Source organism: Benincasa hispida, unplaced genomic scaffold (assembly GCF_027475165.1).
Source record: "Benincasa hispida cultivar pf3 unplaced genomic scaffold, pf3_genome.v1.1 HicScf1543, whole genome shotgun sequence".
Lineage (NCBI taxonomy): Eukaryota > Viridiplantae > Streptophyta > Magnoliopsida > Cucurbitales > Cucurbitaceae > Benincasa > Benincasa hispida.
In genome coordinates, this window is record NW_028325902.1 from 22661 (window position 1) to 34283 (window position 11623).

At 33.8% G+C, this 11623-nt stretch overlaps 2 protein-coding genes across 3 annotated transcripts; one reads left to right on the plus strand and one right to left on the minus strand.

Moving 5' to 3' along the window:
- Nucleotides 1–7705: 7705 nt before the first annotated feature.
- Nucleotides 7706–10302, minus strand: LOC120068690 (uncharacterized). 2 transcript variants are annotated; one of them, XR_016526298.1, is made up of 3 exons: nt 9800–10302; nt 9086–9384; nt 7706–8485 (listed from the first exon to the last, which is right to left on the minus strand). XR_016526298.1 is itself a non-coding variant. In XM_039020426.2 (2 exons), exons 1-2 carry the CDS (start codon nt 10223–10225, stop codon nt 9211–9213), a joined length of 600 nt encoding a protein of 199 aa, XP_038876354.1. In that variant the 5' UTR covers nt 10226–10302; the 3' UTR covers nt 9013–9210. The 2 variants fall into 2 exon arrangements, 1 of the variants encoding a protein (XP_038876354.1); XM_039020426.2 differs by lacking the exon at nt 7706–8485 and having other exon boundaries at nt 9013–9384.
- LOC150030981 (non-specific lipid transfer protein GPI-anchored 10-like) lies at nt 7962–8776 on the plus strand. Its single transcript, XM_090309362.1, has 3 exons — nt 7962–8322; nt 8444–8530; nt 8628–8776. Exons 1-3 carry the CDS (start codon nt 7962–7964, stop codon nt 8774–8776), a joined length of 597 nt encoding a protein of 198 aa, XP_090165488.1.
- Nucleotides 10303–11623: the final 1321 nt, after the last annotated feature.

Here is an 11623-nt window from a genome sequence, read left to right on the forward strand (position 1 = left end):
GGAGAGACAGGATTTTTAGCCACCAATCCTTTTTTTATGCCATTTTGGGAGCACGTGGGTCACGTGGCTATTATTTGGCAGCATATCGACTCATCAGCAACTGAAAACCCTGGGCCCCGTAATATAATTATAATATCACAATCACACATCAAAAGATATGTTTCTTTGCTTAATATATATATATTTCTTTATTATTATTTAATTAAATTGATGGTTAAATTACAAATTTGATTCTTATAGTTTGGAAAAAGTTAATAAATCATATAATTATAAAAGTTAGAATTTAGTCTCCATAAATTGATAAAGCATGATAAATAATATTTATGATGTGATAAAATGCTCATCATTAGTCGGAGAAAGTTAAAAAATATAGTTGATTTTGGAAATAATGACAAAAATGAGGTATATGGAAAAGAATTTTTGAAAATAAGTGAGAATAAAAAGTATAAACAAAAATAAGGTGGGAAGGAAAATCGTGTACCCGGTACACGATTAAGCTTTAATCCAACACCACATTAGCTGGACGGTGGATTGGTCAACCACGTACTCGTGGACCAGGTCCATGATTACTTTTTCTTTTTTCTTTTTTAATTAATTATATATTTAATTGTAAATTATATATTTTTTTTCTTTTTTAATCAATTTAATCGTTTATTTTCTAATTTTTAAGTAATCCTCAATTTTAATCAATAAAAAAAAAATTGTGACTTCACTAAGTAATACATCTCTCTACAAATAAATATATATATATAAAAAAAGATCTCATGATACTGAAGAAGATTTACAATTAGTTCTTTAATTTGAAAATAGAAGTTTACATGAAATTTAAAGATGACCCACATGGGGATTGTCTTCATCTGTCTCTAAATTAGCTTCGCCCGGTTGCTGTTGTTGTCTGCGACGAATACGTCTTTGATCAGTGTTAGCAACATTGAGTCGTCTTGTTTGTTGAATAATGCTTTTTATGTTGACCGATGTTTGGTCACACATTGAACTCAACTCTAGTAAATCGTGTTATGCTGAATATTATTGTACTTCTTCAATAAAATTATTCTGTACAATGAAAAAATTAATATTAAACAATATTCATATCATATATTTGGGAAATGCCTGATTTTAAATCTCTTACCATGCAGTAATAGTAACTGCCGCCAGGTGTGATAAATCACCTTGTGATTGAATCGTACCAGGAAAAGTAGTCGTCTGATACAGTTGGTGTATTTGTTATTTCTCCCTGTGCACAACGATCATGTCGTGCATATCAGTAGGATATATATTTCGCATGAATTTGATACCAGTCTTGGTCGTGTTTATCTCTCAAATCAATTTGGTGTAGTTCTGGGAGTGTATAGCACAACGAAAGTACTGTTTATTGCAGACCGAACTGTCTCAACACACGATCTAGATGATGTCACTCTACTATATGGAAGCATATAAGAGGGCTAACGGTCAACCATATGTCTTGACCATCACGACAGTAATCAGGTAATGATGACCAAATATCTTGCGTGTATGATGTCCAATTAATATGACAAAAAAATAAGATAATTATACACCCAATTAATCTGACCAAATGTTTTAAATATTCATTTATATATACATTTGTTATCTTATTATGCATCAGTTGTCAAATATTTTTCGATATACTAGCAACATAATTGCTGATTGTACTGAGACAGCTAATACACCACTCCATCTAAAATTATAAAAAAAAATACAATTAATTTATATTCTTACATAAAATGATAACAAAATAAATTTATAAATGAAATAATACCTGACACTAAGTAGACAATGACCTGGGGCCTTTAACTGGACTTATGGTGCTATAATTGGAAATCTATCATAAGTCCATACCTATAGTAGTATCAGCAACCCCGTTATTTTCAATGTTTGTGCATTGGTAGTGTAAACCCCAAACTCTAAGTTTCCTATATAAACATATGTAATGAAAGGAATGTTATATTAATTATTTGATAAGTGGAGATCCATGGTTACTTACAGGGATTATGAAGGAAGGGAAGGAAAAAAAATTAATTGAAGGAGCTCACTAATTGGAATTGGCTGGAAACACTAAGTGCGGGATGAGGTGGCGGTTTGACCATTGAACACGGGAGGCGGCAGGAAGAATAAATGGAAGTGAAACTTCAAAAGCTCGGTTTTGGCAAATGACATGAGCAAATTAAGTGAGATCGATGCCATTTGAAAGCTGGAAGAATCTAGTTTTCGAGGTTGTTTTGTTGGAGAAAGATCTAAGAAGGAGAACAAAAAGTAAAGAATTTACAGAAGGGGCATATTCTCGGATTAATCAGGGCCCGAGGTGAAGATTAGAAGCTCCAGGGCAAACTACAAGGAAATTTTGGCTGATATTTTAAGGTAAGAAAGAAACTCAATTCTAAACAGGTTTGTAGAATAAAGTTTCTTAAAAAGAAGTATGGATTTTGAGTTATGAATTTTGAAGTTAAAACAGGAAATTTGTGCGTAAACAAACAGCTGCTTAGGAAGATTAAGTAGGCAGCTCACTATAAAGAGCGAGAGGTGGATCTCGCTAAGGACGGAAATCTCGCTGGTTTTGCACTGAATCTTGCTGGAAAGTGTCAAATCTCGCTGGGAATGGTAAATCTCGCTCATGAGGATGATCTCGCTCATGATGATCATCTCGCTAGTAATGCTGATTTTGTTGATAAAAGTTTCATTAGTAAACGAACTATCTGAGCCATTTTGTTGAGAATTCTAAGGATTCTAATCGGGAATTATGTCCTTTCAGGCCAAGAAGAGCTAGGAGAGGCATATAAACCGTTAAGAGTCTCGACAAGCTGTGAGTGGCTAAAATGAACTTAATGCTTTTAGTACTTATGCATAAAAGACCATGTAAGTTACAGTGATGTTGCTGATGAATTTATACTTCCTCAAGTAATAAATGTTTCATGAATAGCGTAGCGTATCTTCTCCAGCTTGTATATGTTTTAACGCATGCCAAGGTATGTCGTGAATTCATTACAAAAGTTAAGTTTCTATGTTGAAGCATGCGTTCTAGAGGAAGACTATGATGGAATGAGTCTTTGTGTAAATGGCATGCAATGAAACTTAATTTGATACTAAGAAATAACCCGGTACTGAAGGACACGGAGAAGGTATCTGGGTAATAGTACCTAAGGTGTTGACGGTACTTAGAAAACTCCACGTGCACGTAGATAGTTCTGAATGAGAGGCCGAAGTATGGATCTCCTAGGCCATATACCAGCAAAGAAAGGCTGAAGTATGGGTCTCTTGGCCGGTAACAGACATTGGAAGCTAGAGCGATGTATACTCATTCTCAACTAGGGAATAATGATGTTTAATGATGTTTAAGAGTAGTTATCAATGTTTATGTTTAGAGGAAGTTGTTTGAGATGCCCATCGATATATTTACATGTTTATAGCGATGTAATGCATGGTGTAATATGATTCTATAGTCGCTCACTAGGCTACTAGCTCACAAATTTTCTATGTTTTCTTTTTCCAGGTAGCGGTCAGGTTCCTCAAGGTTGATCCTGCTGCTGCTTGCCACTGAAAGGCCGGCTTATCAAGAAGAACTTAGATTGATGGTTTGTTTTGAGAGGGACTAGGGCTTTGTTAATGATGTTTGGGCCCAACTGTAAATATTTTATCCGTAGATGTTGTGTCATGACTGTTTGTATACATTAATAATGTTTAACAGACTGATGTTTAGGTTAGAAGGCTTAGGTGGTAAGTGCTGGCAGTAGGGCTAGTAACTGCTACTGTCACATCTCTTTCCAGATTAAGAGGGTAATCTGGGAAGGGGTATGACAGGTAGCCTGACAAAGTTCTCTATAAAGCCATGCAAGACAAGCACCACTCCACGAGTATGCACCAACATACTCGAAATCAGACAGTAGAGGAAGAAACATGAGATGTACTAGAGTATTCGATTTGTCAGCGAACAAAAATCCTCCAATAAGTTGCATAATGTATGCTCGTGCATACCTACGTATGCTGATGTCATCAGCATTGGGAGGTAACTCTGGAAGCTGGGATGCCAACCACGGGATACTCAATGTCGAGCCTTTTAGAGCATTTGGTAGAACGCCCAAAAGCTCGTCACAAACAATTTTCCAATTATATTGTAATGAACCTGTCAAAGGTTCTCCGTTATGTGATTGGGTCCATTTTTCCAAGACAATATCAGAAAAATATTCAAGGCATTCAGGGTTCAATTGTTTCAACTCTTTCATGCATTGCTTCTTGGAGTAGGGCCACAGGTACCCAGGATTAGCTCTAACCAAAATTTGGATTTCAATACTCATAAAATTTGAATCAAAATGTGAATGATCCCGTGTCAATTCAAAATACAAACATGAGTGTTCCCCTTCAAGTTTTTGGTGATTTCAAACATCGTATGAGTTTTACGCCGACATGCCCGTAACCTCCAATCACAACCATCCTTCCATCGTTTGCATCTTACATACCAGATATATTGATTTGATTCCACGACAATAATCTCATAGTGTTCTGTCACACAGTATTTTTTTACAGCAAGTTATAAATCTTATTTAGTATTATATAAGATTGTTTTCTGTATTAAACTAGAATTATCTACACATATCCTCATTTCTTCCAAAGTTGACCCTCGTTCACATGTTGAATTAGTAATTTCCCAATCTATTTGGGTGAAAATATATAACGGTACCAATTCAAGATTTGTTCCTCACTTCTATCATTTCCAAATAATTCATCAAGTTCAACATCAATATCAATATCTCCATCATTTTTAGGTTAAAAAATAACTAAATTTTCAGGACGCATCGACATATTTATTCAAAATTTTTCAATTATTATAGTTGATAAAAAAAATATGTTAATACAACAAAAAAAAAAATTGTCTTTCTTTTTAAAGAAATCCAAATATTTTCTTAAATCAACCCAACAAATAGCCCAACAAAATAAGTCCAACAAAATAAGTATAGATACAAAAATTCAACCGTCCAATTATAAAAAAAAAAAAAATTAACCCCTAATACATTTAAATCAACCCAAATATATAAAATATACATAAATCTATACATAAATCAACCCAAATCATATAAACAAATTAGCTCAAATCATCAATCATATAAACAAATCTTTACATAAATCACCCCAAATCAGCCAAGTATGCAAATTTATAAACAATTATATAAAATCATATAAATAAATCTATAAATCAACCCAAACAAACAAATCTATAAAAGCCCAAATATACAAATTCATATATTAGAAAAAAAATAAAGAAAAGGTTTTAACAGATGGCGACAAATGGTAGGCACACGACAGTAGCAGCAACAAGATCAACAAGATCGGAGATGGCGACCGATGGCAGTGAGAGGAAGAAAAAGGAAGAAAACGTTTCGAGGAAGAAGAGTAGGACCACTAAGTTGTTTACCCCGTACACGAGTTAGGATAATCGTGGAGTCCACGATTACCCTAGTCAACACTGCATGATTATCCATGTGGCAGTTTACGCATGCCAGGTCACAGGTAATCGTGTAATGGGTATACGATTATAACACCTATTTTTGATAATATTTTCCACCCAATCCTATCTTTGTTAATAATTATTAAAATAAAATTATTTAAAAAAAGTCTAAATAGTCCTACTATAGAAATTTATTCTAATTATAAATTTTTTCGTCAAAACATAGAAACTAAACTATAATTATGAATCTAAGAACTAAATTGTTACGATTTCCAAATAATAGATACCAAAATTGCATTGTATCCAAAATTGAATTATAAATTATCTCTAGACTTTCAAATTTGTAACAAACTTTAAAATCTTCAAATTTTCAGACTAAATCTGGTAGATATAGAATTGTAATTTGAGTTAACTTACAATTGGAGTCTAGAGATTCTCAACTGTCAATTTGAGTTTTTTAGTTTAAGAAATTGATATATTTATCCAATGGCCCATTAAGTAGAAAGATAAAATTTTAAGCCATATTTGATAGCGATTTCGTTTTTATACCACATTTGTTAATTATTTAATTTTTTTTTTAATTTTTAAAAATTAAGTCTATAAACACTTGGTTTCTTTATTTTATTATATATTTCTTTTATCAATATTTTTAAAAATCTTGAAAATATATATAGAACTTATTTTGTTCATGAAATTTGATTAAAAATTCAACTATTTTACTAAAAGAAGATGAAAACGGAAGAAACAAACAGAATTTTCAAAAACTAAATGGTATCCAAATGGACTCTAAATTTTCTTTTTCTTTTTAATTTATACTTATATTACCCCAAAATTTTAGGTATTGTTTTTACTTTTGTTAAATAAATACTTGAATTTGTAATCATAAGTGAGAGTGGGTTTAGAAAACTGATTTTCAAATATATATAAACAAAATAGATATCAAGCGGAACCTTAAGAATCTATTAGACATTTTTTAAAATTTTAAAGACTTATGGATAACAAATTAAAAATTTAAAAGTTAAAACCACGTTTGGTAACTATTTGATTTTTTTTTTTTTATTTAATTAAGCTAAAAACACTCATTTCACTTTCAAATTTCTTAAATTGTTATTTACTTTTTATCAATATTTTAAAAAATCAAATCAAATTTTAAAAACTAAAAAAGTAGCTTTTATTTTTGAAATTTTGACTAAAAATTCAACTATTATTTATAAAAAAGATGAAAATCATCGAAAAAAGTTGAAAAAAAATAAACTTAATTTTTTTAAAACCAAAAGACTAAAAATGAAACAATTACAAACAAAAGTGAAATAAACACAAAATTTAAAGTTCAGAGATACTAAACTATTTAACTCTGCTAGTTCCTCCTTAAGTTCGAAAAGATAGATATATTTATTTATTGACATTAGCGGATTCTTGATGATCCTAAAGTTCAAAATTATTACATTTTTCTCTTTGGAACATTTTTCGATAAATTTCCAGTGTCATTGCATCTCCCTAATGTTCTTGAAAGTAATCTCCAAAATGGTTATTTACAAGATTGTTTGATAATCTAACTCGCAAGTCATAAGTACTGCGATATCTTTTGACATCCTAAAAGAAAAATATTTAAACCTCTAACAAGTAACAACATTTTTTACAATATATGGAAGCAAAGAATTGAACATCTCATCTTAAAATGATATTCTAGGTCAATAGTAAAAACACTATTTTGACTAGTAACAATACTTTACTTTAAACTATCCATTTCGGTCAAAAAGTACTATTATTATCATTATGTTTTTTCTCCTATAAGTGGGATAAGCAATCGAACCTCTAATTTTGTATAAACACTATGTCAATTGAACTATGCTCATTTTGACACTATTATTATTATGTTATCCAAGTTAAAACAAACATTATTTTTTTTTGGGGGGGACTAAAAGAAAAAATGAAGTTTAATTTAGTACAAATCTTGTCCCCACATTGGGATTTTTTTTCCTTTAATAAAACACTAAAATTCAAGTTTGATCACCTGACTAAACACTAACATATATGCTAATTATCATTAAGCTAAACTCACTTTCATGTTTAAATAGACTTTTACTTCGCCAAAAGCATCTAAGAATGCACCTAAATACCCTAAATACACACTACATCCCTTTGATGTGATTCATTCCTGAACATCTTCTCCAATTTCACCTCCACTTCATTCTTAGACTTAAAACTCATTCCTAGATGCAGGTTTAAAAAATAACATTAATTCCCAAGTAAAAGAATCCCCACCTTCTTATAAGGCCTCAAACACAAAAAACAAACTTGAAAGTTGAAGTTATTTGCCTTTACTCAGTTTTTCACTCCAAGCATGTTGATGATATGGCACTCCCTCACAAGTATTGAAGGGAGGAAAGAACAAGAAGTGTGTGGAATGGCGCACACACTGCATGTTTCAACTCACTTGAACAAAGCACTTTCCCTCTATTTCTACAGTGTAAAGAAAAGGATAAACTATATTGTCTCTGCAACCATGGCATCTCTTCCATATCTCCCCCTTCCTCAACTTGCTATCTCATACCTAAGCCTGCTCTTTCTCCTGCATGTTCTCCCGCTTGCCATATCACAAGATCCAACCTTCTCAAGCCCCACTATAGCTCAATGCACGACGAGTCTTCTTCCATTGGCTTCATGTGCATCATTCGTGCAAGGTGTAACACCGACGCCACCTATGGTATGCTGTGATAACCTGAAACAACTCTACAACAATGTCCCCACCTGCCTTTGCCTCTTGTTGAACGGTACTACCTTGAGCTCTTTCCCTATCAACACTACTAGAGCTCTAGAACTGCCTGATCTTTGTAGCCTTCAAGTTAACATCTCCATTTGTTCAGGTACAACTATAATTCTGTCATCCTAAAGCAAGTCAAATTTCTTCTACTCTCTACTTCTTCATTCTAACATTTGTTATTATTCACCACTAACATTTATAATTCTTTGAATGGCCCTTTGAAGCTCTCCTTGGGCCACCTAGTCCGCCCAGTTCTCATGTTCCTCCTAGAGTAAACACCAACTCCACAATCAGCAATGCTACGGTTTTAGGTATATTTTAGATATTCATCAGAATGATATAGTTTTTGGTTCAGTTCTAATACAACCTCGATATGTTATACAATCTGACTACTTTTGTGAATTTCAGCTTCTCCAGTGACTCAACCAACACCAAAACCTAGCATTGTGGGTTTAGGATTGGGCAGGATCAGTGCTAGTTTCAAACTAAGGGCAGGAATTCAGGTCACAGTAGTGATTGCTATGAAGACTTTTCTATTTCTTGTAGTACTTTATTGAAAACAATTATCATATGATGTATGGGTTGCTTCAGCAGCTAGCAGTGATCCTCTTCTTTATCAGATTTCTACTAGATAGTTTAACAAAATAACATTGTTTCTTTAGCATTTTAACATCTGCCCCCGACCAATTCGATCCTTTTAGCAGCTAGCAAAAATGGTTCTCTGTTTTGAGATATGCCTTATTCCCTTATCTTTCCAAAAGAGAAGTCTAAGACATAAAAGGAAAACAATATGTTGACAAGAAAACTAAGACATATAAGATCAAAATCTTAACTAGATACAATAGGATAAAGTTGTCATAACATACCTAGAAAAATATGCCAATACAAATTCACACAGTACCCTTTGTTTCTTTTGCACTTCTTTAACTGCTTGGGAGGATGCTAATGTATCCAAGATGTGTAATCTGTTTTTGATATCTAAATATTAAGATCATTCCAAACTTGGAGCCACCTCAGTTGGATTAGATTCAAACACATCTGGGTTTGATGCCTCGGGTTCTTCTAATATCTCTCGAGTTTGAACTGATTCTTTATATGCAGGTGTGTCCTTGAAATCAGTTGCTCCTTCATTATATGTAGTGACAGCAATCCCACATGCAATAAGCTATTATAATGATGAATGAATTAGTGAAACACTCATTTATAAAAGGATAACAGAACATAAAATATTTTATCCTTTTGTAGAAAAATTACCCAAAAGGAAACATCTAGCCAATGTTAAATATCATTGTTCAGTTCTGTTTATGATAAAGAAACAAATAAGAACTTTGAGATTGAAATTCAACCCCCAAAATGCTAGGTTACTGGTTAATATATTCTTAGAGAGCAGTGGCTTTAGCTTATCTAAAATCTCATCCACTAATTACAAATGTTTCAACTTAAGCAACTAGATTACTGGAATAAAGTTATTAATCTGGATATTTAGCTCAACCATATCTAAGATTAAGACAGACAACAGAATCAATCAAAATGATATAAGGAAAGAATTAGTGAAATTAAAGGAAGGGGAAAAATCGTACTGCGAAAACGATGCCAAAAGCCCACAAATACTCCAGGAAGAAGCCAAGGGCATCCCACTGCGGACCCTCCCAGAAATCAGGCTGAAGCCCGGGCAATTCCGGCAGATTCTCATCCACATCAAAGGCTACGCCGGCATTTTCAACGTTGGGACTGTCCCTTAAAATCTCCGCCGTCCGATTTCGTTCTTCTTCTTCCTGCTCCTGGGTTGTCGTCGAGCTCCTCCGGTTCTTACCGTCGAATCGGCCGGTTCGGAAGGAGGATTTCTTGGCCTGAACGACATAGAGGGTGCGGGCTTCCTTGGAGGGCGGAAAGAGCGCGTTGCGGCGGAGAAGGAATTGGTTAGAAGGAGTTCTAGTGGAGGATCTGTAGAGAATTCCCCCGCCGGTGCCGCCGGTGGCACCGCCATTGGTTATGGTCAGAGCCATTTGAGTGGTGGAGAGTGAGCTCTGACCACTCGGAAAAATGAAGAGGATTTTACGTGCGGATAAGGAGAGAGATACGCGATTCATTAAATAATTCTTTGGATTATTAATATTCCTTAATCTCATAAAATCTTGAATAACAATTTTTTATTGCGAAAATTTTAAATAACAAACTACAATTGGGTGGTCAATTATTAAATATAGGATAAATATACGATTAAATAAATTTATATACATAAGTTGAGTGTCAATTTGGATGGACTAAGAAAAGAAATATTTTAAAAAATTTATTGAAGATGTATTTGGATTTACTTCCTAAATATTTAAATAATTATTTATAAGTGAAAAAAATGTTTATAAAAATGATTTAAAATAAAAACATTCATGTATTTGACAACTATTCGCACGAGATTTCTATTTTTGATGCTTTCAAAATAAACTATAAACTTTAAACTAGTTGATTTTATTGAATGATCGGCCTTTGGGCTAGTTGATCTTGTTGGATGATCGACTTTTGGGCTTGTTGATCTTCTTGGGTGATCGGCCTTTGGGCTTGTTGATCTTTTTAGCTGATCGACCTTTGACTTTGTTGATCTTCTTGGCTGATCGGTCTTTGAGTTTGTTGATCTTCTTGCTGATCGGTCTTTGGGCTTGTTGATGTTCTTGGATGATCGGCGATCTTCTTGGGTGATCGACCTTTGGGCTTGTTGATGTTCTTGGCGATCGGCCTTTGGGCTTGTTGATGTTCTTGAATGATCGGCCTTTGGGCTTGTTGATCTTCTTGGGTGATCGGCCTTTGGGCTTGTTGATGTTCTTGGGTGATCTTTGGGCTTATTGATCTTTTTGGTGATCGGCCTTTGGGCTTGTTGATCTTGGGTGATCGGCCTTTGGGCTTGTTGATCTTCTTGGGTGATCGGCCTTTGCGCTTGTTGATCTTCTTGGGTGATCGGCCTTTACACTTGTTGATCTTCTTGGTGATCGGCCTTTGGGCTTGATGATCTTTGGTGATCGATTTTTGGACTTTTTGGACTTGTTGTTCTTCTTGAATGATCGGCCTTTGGAGTTGTTGATCTTCTTGAATGATCGGCGATTAGTGTGTGTTCACACGAGGCTTCCAGAGAAACTTGTTTCGTGGAGTTGAACTTGAGTTGGTGTTGATGTTGAGGTTGATTTGATGTGGTTCTCGATCTCTAGTACTTGATCCTCTGATTCTCTCTCAGTTGGGTAGATGTGCTTGACTTGAAGAAGGAATGCACCGAATGTTGAGAAAATGTCAAAGAATGAAGGATTTTTAATTTTAATTTTTCTATTGGACAACAAGCCAAGTTAGAGATGCCACCTATTTTAATTAGTATCATCATCATCATTATTATTATTTTGACATAAAAATGTCATATAAGT